This window comes from Oncorhynchus clarkii, chromosome 5 (genome assembly GCF_045791955.1).
Source record: "Oncorhynchus clarkii lewisi isolate Uvic-CL-2024 chromosome 5, UVic_Ocla_1.0, whole genome shotgun sequence".
NCBI classification, from domain to species: Eukaryota; Metazoa; Chordata; class Actinopteri; order Salmoniformes; family Salmonidae; genus Oncorhynchus; species Oncorhynchus clarkii.
In genome coordinates this window covers 83,089,243-83,102,826 of record NC_092151.1, presented here as the reverse complement: position 1 = coordinate 83,102,826, position 13,584 = coordinate 83,089,243, and the positions used below count along the sequence as shown (strand labels likewise).

At 44.3% G+C, this 13,584-nt stretch overlaps 3 protein-coding genes across 4 annotated transcripts; 2 read left to right on the top strand and 1 right to left on the bottom strand.

The window, feature by feature from the left end:
• The first annotated feature begins 176 nt into the window (after positions 1–176).
• Positions 177–4,434, top strand: LOC139409466 (probable proline--tRNA ligase, mitochondrial). The gene is made up of 3 exons (XM_071154641.1): positions 177–328; positions 1,421–2,022; positions 2,159–4,434. The coding sequence occupies exons 2-3, from the start codon at positions 1,444–1,446 to the stop codon at positions 3,038–3,040; spliced, it is 1,461 nt and encodes a 486-aa protein (XP_071010742.1). The 5' UTR covers positions 177–328; positions 1,421–1,443; the 3' UTR covers positions 3,041–4,434.
• Positions 4,435–4,799: 365 nt separating this feature from the next.
• On the top strand, positions 4,800–9,095 carry LOC139409467 (tetratricopeptide repeat protein 4-like). Of its 2 annotated transcripts, XM_071154642.1 has the most exons (10): positions 5,242–5,560; positions 5,950–6,067; positions 6,168–6,329; positions 6,420–6,497; positions 6,627–6,751; positions 6,853–6,939; positions 7,060–7,301; positions 7,745–7,829; positions 7,946–8,028; positions 8,128–9,095. In XM_071154642.1, the coding sequence occupies exons 1-10, from the start codon at positions 5,447–5,449 to the stop codon at positions 8,225–8,227; spliced, it is 1,194 nt and encodes a 397-aa protein (XP_071010743.1). In that variant the 5' UTR covers positions 5,242–5,446; the 3' UTR covers positions 8,228–9,095. The 2 variants fall into 2 exon arrangements, with proteins under 2 accessions (XP_071010744.1, XP_071010743.1); XM_071154643.1 differs by lacking the exon at positions 7,745–7,829 and having other exon boundaries at positions 4,800–5,560; positions 8,128–8,558.
• Positions 9,096–9,109: 14 nt separating this feature from the next.
• LOC139409465 (tetratricopeptide repeat protein 22-like) lies at positions 9,110–13,103 on the bottom strand. Its single transcript, XM_071154640.1, is given in 9 exon segments — positions 9,110–9,902; positions 10,299–10,451; positions 10,657–10,818; positions 11,237–11,355; positions 11,504–11,619; positions 11,731–11,786; positions 11,868–12,252; positions 12,879–13,085; positions 13,087–13,103. Coding segments are annotated over 9 exon segments (1,749 nt in total). The 3' UTR covers positions 9,110–9,368.
• Positions 13,104–13,584: the final 481 nt, after the last annotated feature.

The window sequence follows — 13,584 nt, the reverse complement described above, 5'->3', positions numbered from 1 at the left end:
GAAAATTTACGAACGACCCCAGTTAGTGTATAGATCCACGTTTTGGGGACTCTGTTGTCTGCTTTTCTGGACAGTGCTTGTCCATAACACAAATGCATCCGTTTTGAAAATATCATTTTGGATTATAATTTTTTTATGAAGACGTTTTAGCTAGCTACTCCAGCACGGTAGGTGGCAGTACACAGGTTATAGTTCTCCATGGGGGACGACATCCCTGTCGAAGAAGAGTACGCACGGCTAGCTAGCTTAGCTAACCTTCTTTAGCTAATAAACTTCGCATGAATCAAGTACCAGCTCATCATTACTCTTGTTCGGTTTCATACACAAGGTGAGTTGCTCTCGTGCTTGCTTCTGAATTGCATTTCATAGCAAACTAGCTACCTAACTTGTTTGCTAACATCTGCCTAGCTAGTTATACCTGCCTGGCTAGCCACATCTGAAAGGTTGAATGCATCTAGCTAGCAACCTGGTACTTTCAATGGTTACAAATAGTTGACATTTGGATAATGTAATCGTTTTGTGGTTTATTGCATTGCATAACAAAATAAGTGTCAATGTTTGTTTACTTAGCTAGCTTTAAAACCTTTCTTGCTGACCTTGGGGTTATATAAAAATAGATTGAGGATACCATACAAAAATATAACCGCAACGATTTTATTGAGTTACAGTTCATATATGGAAATCAGTCAATTGACATTAATTAATTAGACCCTAATCCATGGATTTCACATGACTGGACAGGGGAGCAGCCATGAGTGGGCCTGGGCTCACCCACTGGGGAGCCAGTCCCAGCCAAACAATTATTTTTTCCCCACAAAAGGGGCTTTATTACAGACATGAATACTCATCAGTTTCATCAGCTGTTCGGGTAGCTGGTCCCGCATGTGAAGAAGCTAGATGTGGACTTCCTGGACTGGCGTGGTTGCATGTGGCCTGCGGTTGACTGGTTGGTCGTACTGCCAAATTCTCTATGATGTTGGAGGTGGCTATGGTAGAGAAATTAACATTAGATTATCTGGCAACAGCTTTGGTGGACATTCCTGCAGTTAGCATGCCAATTGCATGCTCCCTCAACTTGACACATCTGTGGCATTCTGTTGTGTAACAAAACTACACATTTGTGGCCTTTTATTGTCTCCAGCACAAGGTGCTGTGTAATGATAATGCTGTTTAATCAGGTTCTTGATATGCCACACCTGTCAGGGGGATGGATTATCTTGGCAAAAGAGAAATTCTCACTAACAGGGATGTAAACAAATTTGTGCACAATATTGGAGAAATAAGCTTTCTGTGCGTATGGAACATTTCTGGGATCTTTTATTTCAGCTCATGAAACATGGAACCAACACTTTACAAGTTGCGTTTTATATTTTTGTTCAGTATATATAAAACAAGTCCTTGATTTTTCTCATATTTCTAGGATATTGACACCAGTCTACTACAATGGAAGTCCTAATGCATCACCTTCAGCAGAGAATCTTACCCCACCTGCCCAGAGCCTTCACCACTCCTTGTAAGAGCCATTCAAGCTGTGCTGCTGGACATTCCCCAAACCCAACCCCCATTGGCTCCATCTCCCGACCTAGCACACACCTTCCCCTAGTATCCCGCCTCTTCCAGCCCTCCAACCTGCGTGATGTGGGGCAGGAGAGTCGTGCTCAGGGGGAGATGACCTGCAAGAGCCAGAGACTGATGCAGCAGGCAGGTCTCATCCACCCTTCCAACCCTGGCTGCTACTACTACCTCCCAGCCACAGTGCGCTCCATGGAGAAGCTGGTGAGGCTGATCGACCAGGAGATGCAGAGGATTGGTGGGCAGAAGCTGGACATGCCCAGCCTGTGCTCTGCTGAGCTGTGGAGACGCAGCGAGCGCTGGGACCTGATGGGAAAAGAGCTGTTCCGCCTGAGGGACCGCCACGGAGCTGAGTACTGCCTGGGCCCCACCCATGAGGAGGCAGTGACAGAGCTGCTGGCCTCCCAGGGAACCCTGTCCTACAGACAGCTGCCTCTAATGCTTTACCAGGTAAAGGCTACAGTATTGCACCAGATTAAACCTTATTCATTAGTTTATTCCGAGTGGGGCTTCTTTCTTCTTATCGTACACTTGGGTTTATATTATAATGGTATTAAACTGATGTATGTTTCATTTGTCTATGCAGATGACCCGCAAGTTCCGTGACGAGCCAAAGCCTCGGTTCGGGCTGCTACGGGGGCGGGAGTTCTACATGAAGGACATGTACACATTTGATGTGAATGAAGAGGCTGCCTACCACACGTATGAGTCTGTATGTCAGGCTTACAACCGTCTCTTCTCCCGGCTGGGCCTACGCATTGTTCAGGTCCAGGCAGACACAGGGAAAATCGGAGGTAAACTCTCCCACGAGTTCCAGCTCCCAGCAGACATCGGAGAGGACAGACTACTGATCTGTGGGAGCTGCTCCTTCTCTGCTAATGTGGAGACCATGGAACCAGGCCGGACTGACTGCCCACAGTGCCAGGCAGGCACACTGGTGGAGTCCAAGGGCATAGAGGTGGGTCATACATTCTACCTTGGCACCAAATACTCCCACATATTCAATGCCACCTTCAATAACACCCAGAACAAGCCTGCTGTCACTGAAATGGGCTGCTTCGGGCTGGGGGTGACCCGGATCCTTGCTGCCGCCATAGAGGTGATGTCCACAGAGGAGGCTATCCGCTGGCCTGGGCTACTTGCCCCTTACCAGGTCTGTGTTCTGCCCCCTAAAAGGGGCAGTAAGGTGGATGAGGTGGCTGGTTTAGCTGAGGAGGTGGCTCTTTCTCTGGGGGAGGCTCTGCCCAGCCTAAGAGGTGAGGTGGTTCTGGATGACCGTACACAGATGACCATTGGTAAGAGGCTGAAGGATGCCAGTCAGCTTGGATATCCCTACGTGGTGGCATTGGGGCAGAAGGCTACAGAGGAGATACCCAGGTTTGAGGTGATCTGTCAGCAGACTGGTGAGACTATGTTCCTCAGTAGGGATGGACTGGTAGACCTACTCAAACGAGTGGAGACAGTCTGAGTTGGACTGATCTTGACCTGGAACTGGACTAAACTATTGAACTCTATTGCTCCTCTGAAATGGCATGCTTGTGGTTGGGTGGGATGATACATGGTAAAGAGGCTGCTGCTCAACAGCCCTATACCTACTAAGACCAATCTAAGTCTGATGCAAACTGAGCTGGACTGAAAGCTATTTTTACACTGTTATGGACATGCATGTGTGGGGTAGGGTGGAAGTAGCCCTTGATCATGACTCTCAGTTCCATTACATTACACATACAGTTATCGGAAGTTTACATACACCTTAGCCAAATACATTTAAACTCAATTTTTCACCATTCCTGACATTTAATCCTAGTGAAATTTCCCTGTCTTAGAACAGTTAGGATCTCAACTTTATTTTAAGAATGTGAAATGTCAGAATAATAGTAGAGTGATATTTCAGCTTTTTTCTTTCATCACATTCCCTGCGGGTCAGAAGTTCACTCAATTAGTATTTGGTATCATTGCTTTTTTAAATTGTTTAACTTGCAAATGTTTTGGGTGGCCTTCCACAAGCTTCCCACAATAAGTTGGTTGAATTTTTGGCCCATTCCTCCTGACAGAGCTGGTGTAACTAAGTCAGGTTTGTAGGCCTTCTTGCTCGCACATGCTTTTTCAGTGCTGCCCACAAATTTTCTATAGGATTTAGGTCAGGGCTTTGCGATGGCCACTCCAAAACCTTGACTTTGTTGTCCTTAAGCCATTTTGCCACAACTTGGAAGTATGCTTGGGGTCATTGTCCATTTGGAAGACCCATTTGCGACCAAGCGTTAACTTCCTGACTGATGTCTTGAGATGTTGCTTCAATATATCCACATAATTTTCCTACCTCATGATGCTATCTATTTTGTGAAGTGCACCAGTCCCTCCTGCAGCAAAGCACCCACACAGCATGATGCTGCCACCCCTGTGCTTCACGGTTGGGATGGTGTTTGTTTTTTTCACATCAAAATACGTTCATCTCTAGGAGACAGAACGCGTCTCCTTCCTGAGAGGTATGACGGCTGTGTGGTCCCATAGTGTTTATACTTGCACAGATGAACGTGGTACCTTCAGGCGTTTGGAAATTGTTCCCAAGGATGAACCAGACTTTTGGAGGTCTACAATTTTTTTTTCTAAGGTCTTGGCTGATTTCCCCATGATGACAAGCAGAGGCACTGAGTGAAGGTAGACCTTGAACTACATCCACAGGTACACTTCCAATTGACTCAAATTAGCAATTAGCTATCAGAAGCTTCTAAAGCCATGACATAATTTTCTGGAATTTTCCAAGCTGTTGAAAGGCACAGTCAACTTGTACTTAAACTTCTCACCCACTGGAATTGTGATACAGTGAAATAATCTGTCAGTAAAAAATTGTTGGAAAAATTACTTGTGTCATGCACAAAGTAGATGTCCTAACCGACTTGCCAAAACTATAATTTGTTAACAAGACATTTGTTGAGTGGTTGAAAAACTAGATTTAATAACTCCAACCTATGTAAACTTCCGACTTCAACTGTAAATCAATTGGACGAAGGCGTCTTCTGTACGAGGAAGTTTTGTTATGAGCCGCGACGCTCGGTCTGAACATTAAACACGGATCGCTTGGACCTTCGCTTTCATATCAGCAAGGAAAAAAATAAATACATTAATAAAGGTTCAATTGATGCACACCTTTTTATAGGGTTAGGGTTCCCGCATGGTCATATTTCCATGTTGCAGAAAACAGATGGAAGACAGAGTGGACTACCTGTGTGTAAATGGAAGATGGACGCCACAAAGGTGTTGTCACTTAAAAATACTGTCATGTGCAACTGTTAAAACCGGGTAAGACAGTAAGTGTGTATTTTGCATTTGTTAAATTATTTTTGATGCGATATGAAAGTAGAGGGATTTAGGTTTCTAGAACCGTACCGCAATTGAGAATCGATTCACATTTTAGATGGAGTATTTGGCTGTTTAGGCTTCCAGAGCCAATTCACCCTTTAAATAGAACATTTTAAATCCTTGGACTAAGAAGTATTAGGCTCCTTTAGTCCAATATTGGGCCGGTGGAAGAGGATCAATAATTATTTACAAATTACGTTGGTTCATTGGTCATTTGTGATGTCTGTCAATAAAAATATGTTTTCATCCGGACTCGGTCAGATGCAGAAAGACGAGTCATAGACACACATTGCAGCGGAACTTCTTGAATCAAAGCTCTAACTGTTCCCCCTACGGAAGCGTTTTGATATTGCACCGCAACGTTCACGTGTAAACAACTTGTATGATTTTGTTCTACATACTTTATGTAGACATTATTTATTTTCGTACGTGTCGCTTCAGTAGTTAATACTAACAAACCGTAATTCAGCAACTAGTTTAATCTTCAAATACATCCACTTTATTTGAAGTGAATATGGCTTCACTATCACAACAGGGCGATGATAGCGACGATGGCATGGACGACTTTATGGAGAAATTCAAGAAAGAGAAATATAGCAACGCCTTTTCCGAGAAGAACTGGGAAGAGGTAGTAAAGACATGTAACTAGCTACATCTCTACAAACACGACTGATATAGCACTGACAGTTTTCAGTCCTTACTCTCATTGGAGTGATGGCTAGCTAACGTTGGCTAGCTAACCAATCATATCTAGCCATCTGTGGATGGGCGCTAACGACAAATATTAGCTAGCTAGCTAGAATACTGTTAAAGATTTGTTTAAATGGCTAAATCATTTTGATATAAAACAGTTTTCTTTACATTTTGTCATACTGCCAGTCTCATTGATTGGCTAGCTAGGAAGTTATGGTAGTTACTGGCGAAGAGTCGTGCACACAGCTATGCCCAGAACTGTCCCCATGGTTTCCAGAGGCCACAGGCTTTACTACCTCTCTCATTCATTGCACTGCCCTGCAGGAGTTCGATAAGGTGCCTATGTTCATGAAGACAGCGCCTGATGAGATTGACCCCATGAAACACCCGGAGCTGGCTGCTATTCAGTCCATCATCCACGACGATGACAGACCACTAGAGGGTATGGTAGCCATTGCTGTACTTTTTTTCCACTCCTGAGGAATGAATTGGCTGTCCCAACCAAACCCAGAGTCAATGGTTATTTCCTTATTTCTACTCAGAGCAAGCAGATAGCCTGAAAGATGAGGGGAACGACTACTTCAAAGAGAAGAACTACAAGAAAGCTATAGTGTCCTACACAGCTGGACTGAAGAAGAACTGCAGTGACACTAATGTCAATGCCATCCTGCTCACTAACCGAGCGGCAGCACACTTCCACCTGGGTACAGACCTGTTCTTAGAACCTACCCATCTGTAGATCTCATATTGGTCTGGGATGTTTGTTGCAGCCACTCTCTCTTCTTGCCTTGCAGGTAACATGCGCTCTGCACTGAATGATTCTGTCGCTGCAAAGAAGTTTAAACCAGACCACCTCAAAGCATTAATTAGAGGTTTGTCCATAGAATAAACATCTCATTTGACTATTCTACTGGAAGACACATCTGAACATTTGCTATGAGACAAATGCTCTATGCATGACTCTTCTCTCTCATTCTCCTGCTGTGTGACTGTCTGTGCAGGTGCCTCGTGTTGTATGGAGCTGAAAAAATATACAGATGCCCTGCTGTGGTGTGAGGAGGGGCTCAAGCTGCAGCCCACAGACAAGAAGCTACTGGAGCTGAGAGCTACAGCAGATAAACACAAGGTATATTACAGGCCTTAATATGGCCTTGACTCCTTTCTGTTGTGTAGTCCAGTCCATATTTTAGATGATCCTATGCTGAAATGGTTGTATTTGTGGTTTAGAGAGCAGCAGAGAGAGATGCCAGGAAAGAGAAGGTTAAAGAAAAGAAGGAGCTCAGTGAGAGAGAGGCTCTGCTGGCTGCTATAAAGGTGAGCAAGATCATAGTCACACAAGACGCGCATCCGACCACATGATTCCTTCATAAGGAGGGTTGACAAAGGAACTGCCGCATGGCAATACATAGTTTTTATGACACACATGCTTTACAGGGGCGTGGTATCAAGTTACTGAAGCCTAAGCAGCGTCCTAAGCGCAGCTCTGACAGTGACGATGATAATAGAGGCCCCTCTAGAGCCATGGCAGGCCTGGACCTGGACGGTCTGTGTTCTGTGGAGGCCACAGGGGCCAAGGTGTTCCTGGATGAACAGGGTGTCATGCATTGGCCAGTCCTCTTCCTCTACCCCGAACACCAACAAACAGACTTCATCTCAGCCTTCAGCGAATCCTCCAGGTATGATTATCTCTCCTCTCTCTCTCTCAACATAATGTGGGGTTGGAAGGGTCTACATAAAATGACAGTGTTGGTTTGTAGATCCGAGAAATCATCCAACCCAATACTCTACAAGATGTCTAAAGTAGAACCATCATTACATTGCTGATGACCAATAACACTCAATTGGTGATTGGCTGACAGCCGTGGTATATCAGACCGTATACCACGGGAATGTTAAAACATACATTTTTACTGCTCTAATTACATTGGTAACCCCTTTTTATAATAGCAATAAGGCTCCTCAGGTGTTTTTGGTGTATGGCCAAAATACCACAACTAAGAACTGTGTCCAGGCACTCTGTGGTGAATCTTGCCTAAGAACAGCCCTTAGCTGTGGTATATTGGGCATATACCACACCCCCTCGTGCCTTATTGCTTAAACAAAATATTGGCTTTTTTAGCTTTCTTGATCACCTGACTCTCATGTTTGGAGAGGAACTCCCACCTTGGGACACTAACCGGAAGTACTCTCCCCAAAACCTCCAGGTCAGTAGTTTTTACTTTGCTTTATTGGTTTCATTGAACAGTTTTGGGGTTATATCCTCTCTCTGAAATTGTTTTCCTTAGTTGGTTCTGACTATTTTGCCATTCTGACTCCTTAGCTGTTCTTTGAAGACCACGAGAAAGAGTCCTTATATCAAGTCAATCCAGAGACGCCTCTCATTAAAATCCTTCAGCATAAAAGGTACGGAATGTATTTTTTTCTCACTTGTTTGAACTCACTTGTGTACTGTGACTTGCTAATTGCTTTCTCATGGCTGATCATTCCTGCTTTCTTTGACAGGTGTTTTGTAAAAGCAGGAACTCCCAGCTTTGTCATTCTGGTAAATGGGTCGCCGTTTTGCGAGAAGTTCTTATCAGAAAGGAAAACCATTCGACTGTAATGACACTCCTCATTAATCAGCCTAGACCTGTCAATCTCAGACTACTGGTATGAACTCTTTCCCACCAATCGGAAAGGACTGCACTCCTCTGCACTCCCTGCCCAAAGTACATGTAAAAGTGTAGATTTTGCTATTTAAGAGCAGAGATTGTTATGTTTGGGAGCCTTTACATTGTTCCAGATATCTCCAACATACTATGTGATTGGCAAGATTGCAGTGTTCATTACTGTATGTCTAGATCAAATTCTATATCAGTGTCAATCTGGGAACCCGTCATAAAATCTGTTATAATTAAGTCACCATGTCACTTACTAAAAGGCCTTAAAACAAAGTATTGGAATTTGTTTGTCATTTCCTTTTCACTGTCAACAACATAACATACTATGATTGTGAAAGCCAAGCCAACCCATATGTTACACATGTAGTTGACAAGACTCAATCTGACTAAACCAGGTTTTCTTGTCATGTAAGAACATTTTCCAGCTGCTTGTGTGTTACAGTGCACCGTAGTACCAAGCAGCATTACGCAGTAAGCTGGCTGGCTTTATGAAAATACCTGGGACAGGTTAAACCAAATAGCTTTAGAACAGTGTTTCCCAAACTCGGTCCTCGGGACCCCAAAGGGTGCACGTTGTTGTTGTTTTTTTGCACAAGCACTACTCAGCGTATTCAACTAATCATCAAACTTACATTATTTGTATCCGCTGTGTAGTGCGAGGGCAAAAAATGAAATGTGCACAGTTTGGGAAACACAACTTTAGAATTATCACCATTGTTGGGAAGGTATGGTTCATCATTACAATGTTAGGTGTGTCCTCATTGCTTCCTGAATGTCTCAGATCAGCAGTTTATTTGTCTTATATAAACTTATATAAACACATTCAGTTTGAGTTGATTCAAGCAAGACAAAATAGGCAGAAACAGGGATTCCAAAAAAGCAGTTGTGCACAGATGTATTTTACCATTTCACTTTAGAACATTGCATGATTAGTACAAAGTCTTTTGGCACAAGGCAAGCTCCTTATTGGAACGAATAAACAGTAAAATAACACTTCCTGTCATATTGGGAACACTAAAGAAAATGAACCCGGCTGTTCAATCAGTGCTTGATCTTAGCTAGTTCTCTAACATTAGACACCGCTCACATGGACATAGACTTGGCCAGCGGTCTCTTCCTGGCTGGCTGGTTGGGTTGCACAGTCTTCAGAAGCCTCCCAACCAGCTCTAGCCTGCCCCTGCTGATCAGAGCCCTGGAGAGCTCGGTCACCTCCCCGGTGTGTGCCCTGCACAGGCTTCTCAGCTCAGCCTGCACCGCGTCCTCTGGGTACCTCTCCTGGGCTCTCCGTACCCACACCTCCAGCTGGGTGAGGGCAGGGCCGGGGTCGGAGCCACTCTGAGTGAATAGCCCCAGCAGGGCCTCCAGGAGGCAGCGTAGAGCCATGGTGTCCCTGCTGCCAGGCCGCTCCAGATCCAGGGCCCTCTTGAAGCAGTCGGCTGCGTTCTGTTCCTCGCCCTTCAGCAGCAGACAGCGCCCCCGGAGGAGGTGGAGATCTGGGAGGCTGTCCCCCGGGTCACACTGCAGGGCTTGAGAGAGGGACACCAGGGCTCTGTTTAATGCCCCCTCATCCACAAGCAGGCTCTCCTGAAGGGCATCCACACCCATGTAGTAATACACCTGGTAAGAGACACACAGATGTATTATACTGTAGTAATACACCTGGTAAGAGACACACAGATGTATTATACTGTGTAGTAATACACCTGGTAAGAGACACACAGATGTATTATACTGTGTAGTAATACACCTGGTAAGAGACACAGATGTATTATACTGTGTAGTAATACACCTGGTAAGATACTGTGTGGTGATACACCCGTAGGCAAACAAATGAATGCAGGTGTTACTATCACAGCAACAAAATGACACGTCTCACTAGATATTCTGTTTTTCTTGACAAGTTACTGTTGATCTTTCACTCACACGGCTTATTTCTACGTGCCCGATGTGACTGCTGTCAAAGTGCTTGCAGTGTCTTGTCAAACAGCAGAAAGCAGCACACATCCCACTCACCTGTCCCATCTCCAGGTGTGTGCGTAGACAGGGGCGAACACTCAGCACCTTCTCCAGGTCTGCCTTGGCCTCAGTCAGGCTATGTCTGTCAGGGAGCCCACCCTGTCCCTGTTTAGCCCTCTCAAGATCCCTCACATATGCCATCACATTGATCTGAGAATAAAAGCATGTCTGTTTATGTAAATGTTGTGTGTATTCTGTGATTGTCATGTAAGTCCATCCCTGCGAGTGTCATGTAGAGTTTAGATTTATTATTTGGTTAAGTATTAACATTGAAGTGACATTTCATATTACAAGTGTCAAGTGTTAAACTGATTTGAACATTGTGTTTAGACATGTTAGGGTTACTGTAGTGTACCTTGGCACGGGTGCAGTAGGCCTGCCAGTTGAGTTCAGGGTCAGGCAGCACATTGAGGCTCATGTTACAGATCCCTGTGGACATCTCATGTTTTCCCAGCAAATAGAACACCTTGGCCAGCTGGTTCAGGATGAACACATCGTCTGCAGCTAGTTTTATGGCCTGCAGGGGACAATCAATATTACATTTGGTTTTACAATAACCTGAAGAATGACAGGGCTATGCTCTCTTTTTAAAACCTGGCAGGTGCATAACAACCTATAACCCTGCATAAGGGCTTATGAGAAGTTTTCAACCCCGCAGAATAACTGAGGACAGACACGGTAGTAGACTTCTTGAACTGGTGCCAAGTTTATAGCCCTTTATACAGTAGGTGATGAGGAAGCAGACATCCGCTAATCATTATGCAAATGTTCATGAAACAACGTCATCTGAATGCCTCTGGCAGCTGTGAGGATGATGATGCCACTAAGCAGTCATTAGAAGCATTAAAAGCAAGAGTCAAGTCCCTAGGGCTTTGCTTTGGCTTTAAGGCTTGTTCTAGTTTATAGTCCCACTTTTCTGTGAGTGAGGTACGTACAGTTCCGAAGCAGGACAGGGGGTCAGAATCAGAGTAGCCACAGTCATGTACAGACATGGGCACAGTGGAGAATTCTTCTTTCCTCTCTAACATGATGCCTATGTAGCACCAGGATAGTGCTGTGTGGGTGAGGGGGTCAGGTAGAAACATACTGAATGATTAATCAATACATTTTGGACAGTAAGACACAGCACTCATCTTGTGGGTTCAGATGGAGAGACAGCAATCATTTATTCATTTCCCCCCCTATCTTTCTTCCTTGTATACCTTGGTGATGTGTTTTCTCTGACCTCAGGGTCTCTGTGAGCAGCTTCAGTCCCTTGTTGTAGTGAAACAGTCTGGAGTAGTCCGAGTCCTCCTTGTTCTTTACAATATCATCTAGTCTACAAAAATAGATCAATTTGCTTTACATTGTTCTTACACATGAGCTTGGTGATATTATTTTCTAATTTATTTTCTATGAAAAGATTTGAAACATTCAAGACACAATTTACCTAATATAGATTGTTGCCATTTTGAAATACCAGCTTCTCTTTTCTTCTGTTGGTATCTAAAAAAAATAGGCAACATTAATATATTACTGTAGATGTGAAATTATGTTATTCGTAAGTAATCTAACATGAGATCTCACCAGCTCTCCCCCATAGTCCAGAGCTCTGTTGTACAGGGTCAGAGAAGCGGTCAGTCTTTCCCTCCGGTCTTCCTCTCTGTCAAGCTCTATATCATAAGGATGAGCATAGGCCTGCTCTGCCAGGCACCGGGCTGCAGAAAGCCTGGACTCCGCCTGACCTGCCTGCCCAGCCTCCAGACCCATGAGCTGGGATAACTTCTCCACACACTCCCCTGCGTCCAGCTCCCTCTGGAGGCGGTCGTACACGTAGCCAAGGTTGGCCCAAGCGTTCAGGTTCCCCGGGTCTTCTTTACAGATGCTCATGAAGGTCTCCTCGGCCTGCTCCAGCTGGTCCAGATGGAAAGCCAGGAGACCCAGGAGGTTACGGACACCATACTGGAGGTACCTGTAATGTTTTGAAAACAATAGTCCAGTCCATATATTATTCATTGTACCAGCTAAAGGGAAATTAGGATTCCAGTTTCATGCTTTACTCCAGCACTCTTTGAGGTACCTAGCTAGTGATCAACAATGTAACTGCCAAAATAATGGAAACGCTTGAGTTAAATTAGGGATACAAAGTATGTTGAAAGCAGGTGCTTCCACACAGGTGTGGTTCCTGAGTTAAATAAACGATTGACATTCCATAATGCTTAGGATCATGAATAAAAATCTGCAGGGCACAATGGTCAATGAATAGTTTAATGAGTATGAAAACGATGTAACCACATGCCATGGCCATCTGTCACCAGATCTCATTCCAATTTAAAACTTATGGGAGATTGTGGAGCGGAGCCTGAGACAGCGTTTTCCACCACCATCAACAAAACACCAAATTCTGGAATTTCTTGTAGAAGAATGGTGTCGCATCCCTTCAATAGAGTTCCAGACGCTTGTCCTATTAAGACATGTAACACTTTGGTGTTACCTTTATTTTAACAGTTACCTGTATGTACACCCATGTTGTTCAATTAACAATATCAGGCATCCAAAACTCCATCCTTATAACCATAAGATAATATGTTACAATACCCAACTTCTGCCTCCAGCTCAGCCCCCAGAGAGTCCACTTTCAGCTGGGTGTCCCTCCTCCGCAACTCCCCCGGCCCACTGGGCTCATGGTTCAGGTTGAGGTCCAGGTGGAAGTGACCTGGGATGTACGCCATGCCATCAATGAGGGACTCAATGTCCTCCTCTGTGTTGCCTTCCTTCATGGCTTTCTCCTGTTTATTAATCACGTTTATCCAGGTAATTCATTATCTTTTACAATTACTACCTGAGACTCAAATGTCCACATACACTACTGCTGACTGTCAGAGTCAACTGGCTGTTTTCTTCTTCCTCCAGAGGCAGACTGGTAATACAGGTTAGGTTAGGGACTAGGGAGGGGAAGGAGTAAGTAACCTCATGCAGTGGTGTATTGTACTCCCATTCTGGCCTAGCTGGCTTAGTTGGCTACCTCCCTCTCTATTCTTCTCATTTGAATAGTACATTTGAATGTGATTGAACATTTATGACCCCCTTTTTTGTGTTTCTCTTTATGGTTTGAATATCTGACTGATAAATAGTAGGGCTATGATCTTTTATGGCTCACATGTCAGCTTGTGCTTTTTACAGACTAGGAGAGTGGGTTATTGCTTTAGACGAGTGTCACAACAACAGTAGGTAGGTTGACTTTCACTCAACCTTTTAAAACAATATTTTAGAAGGTGCTTACATCAGCTTTTCTCTTGCCTGC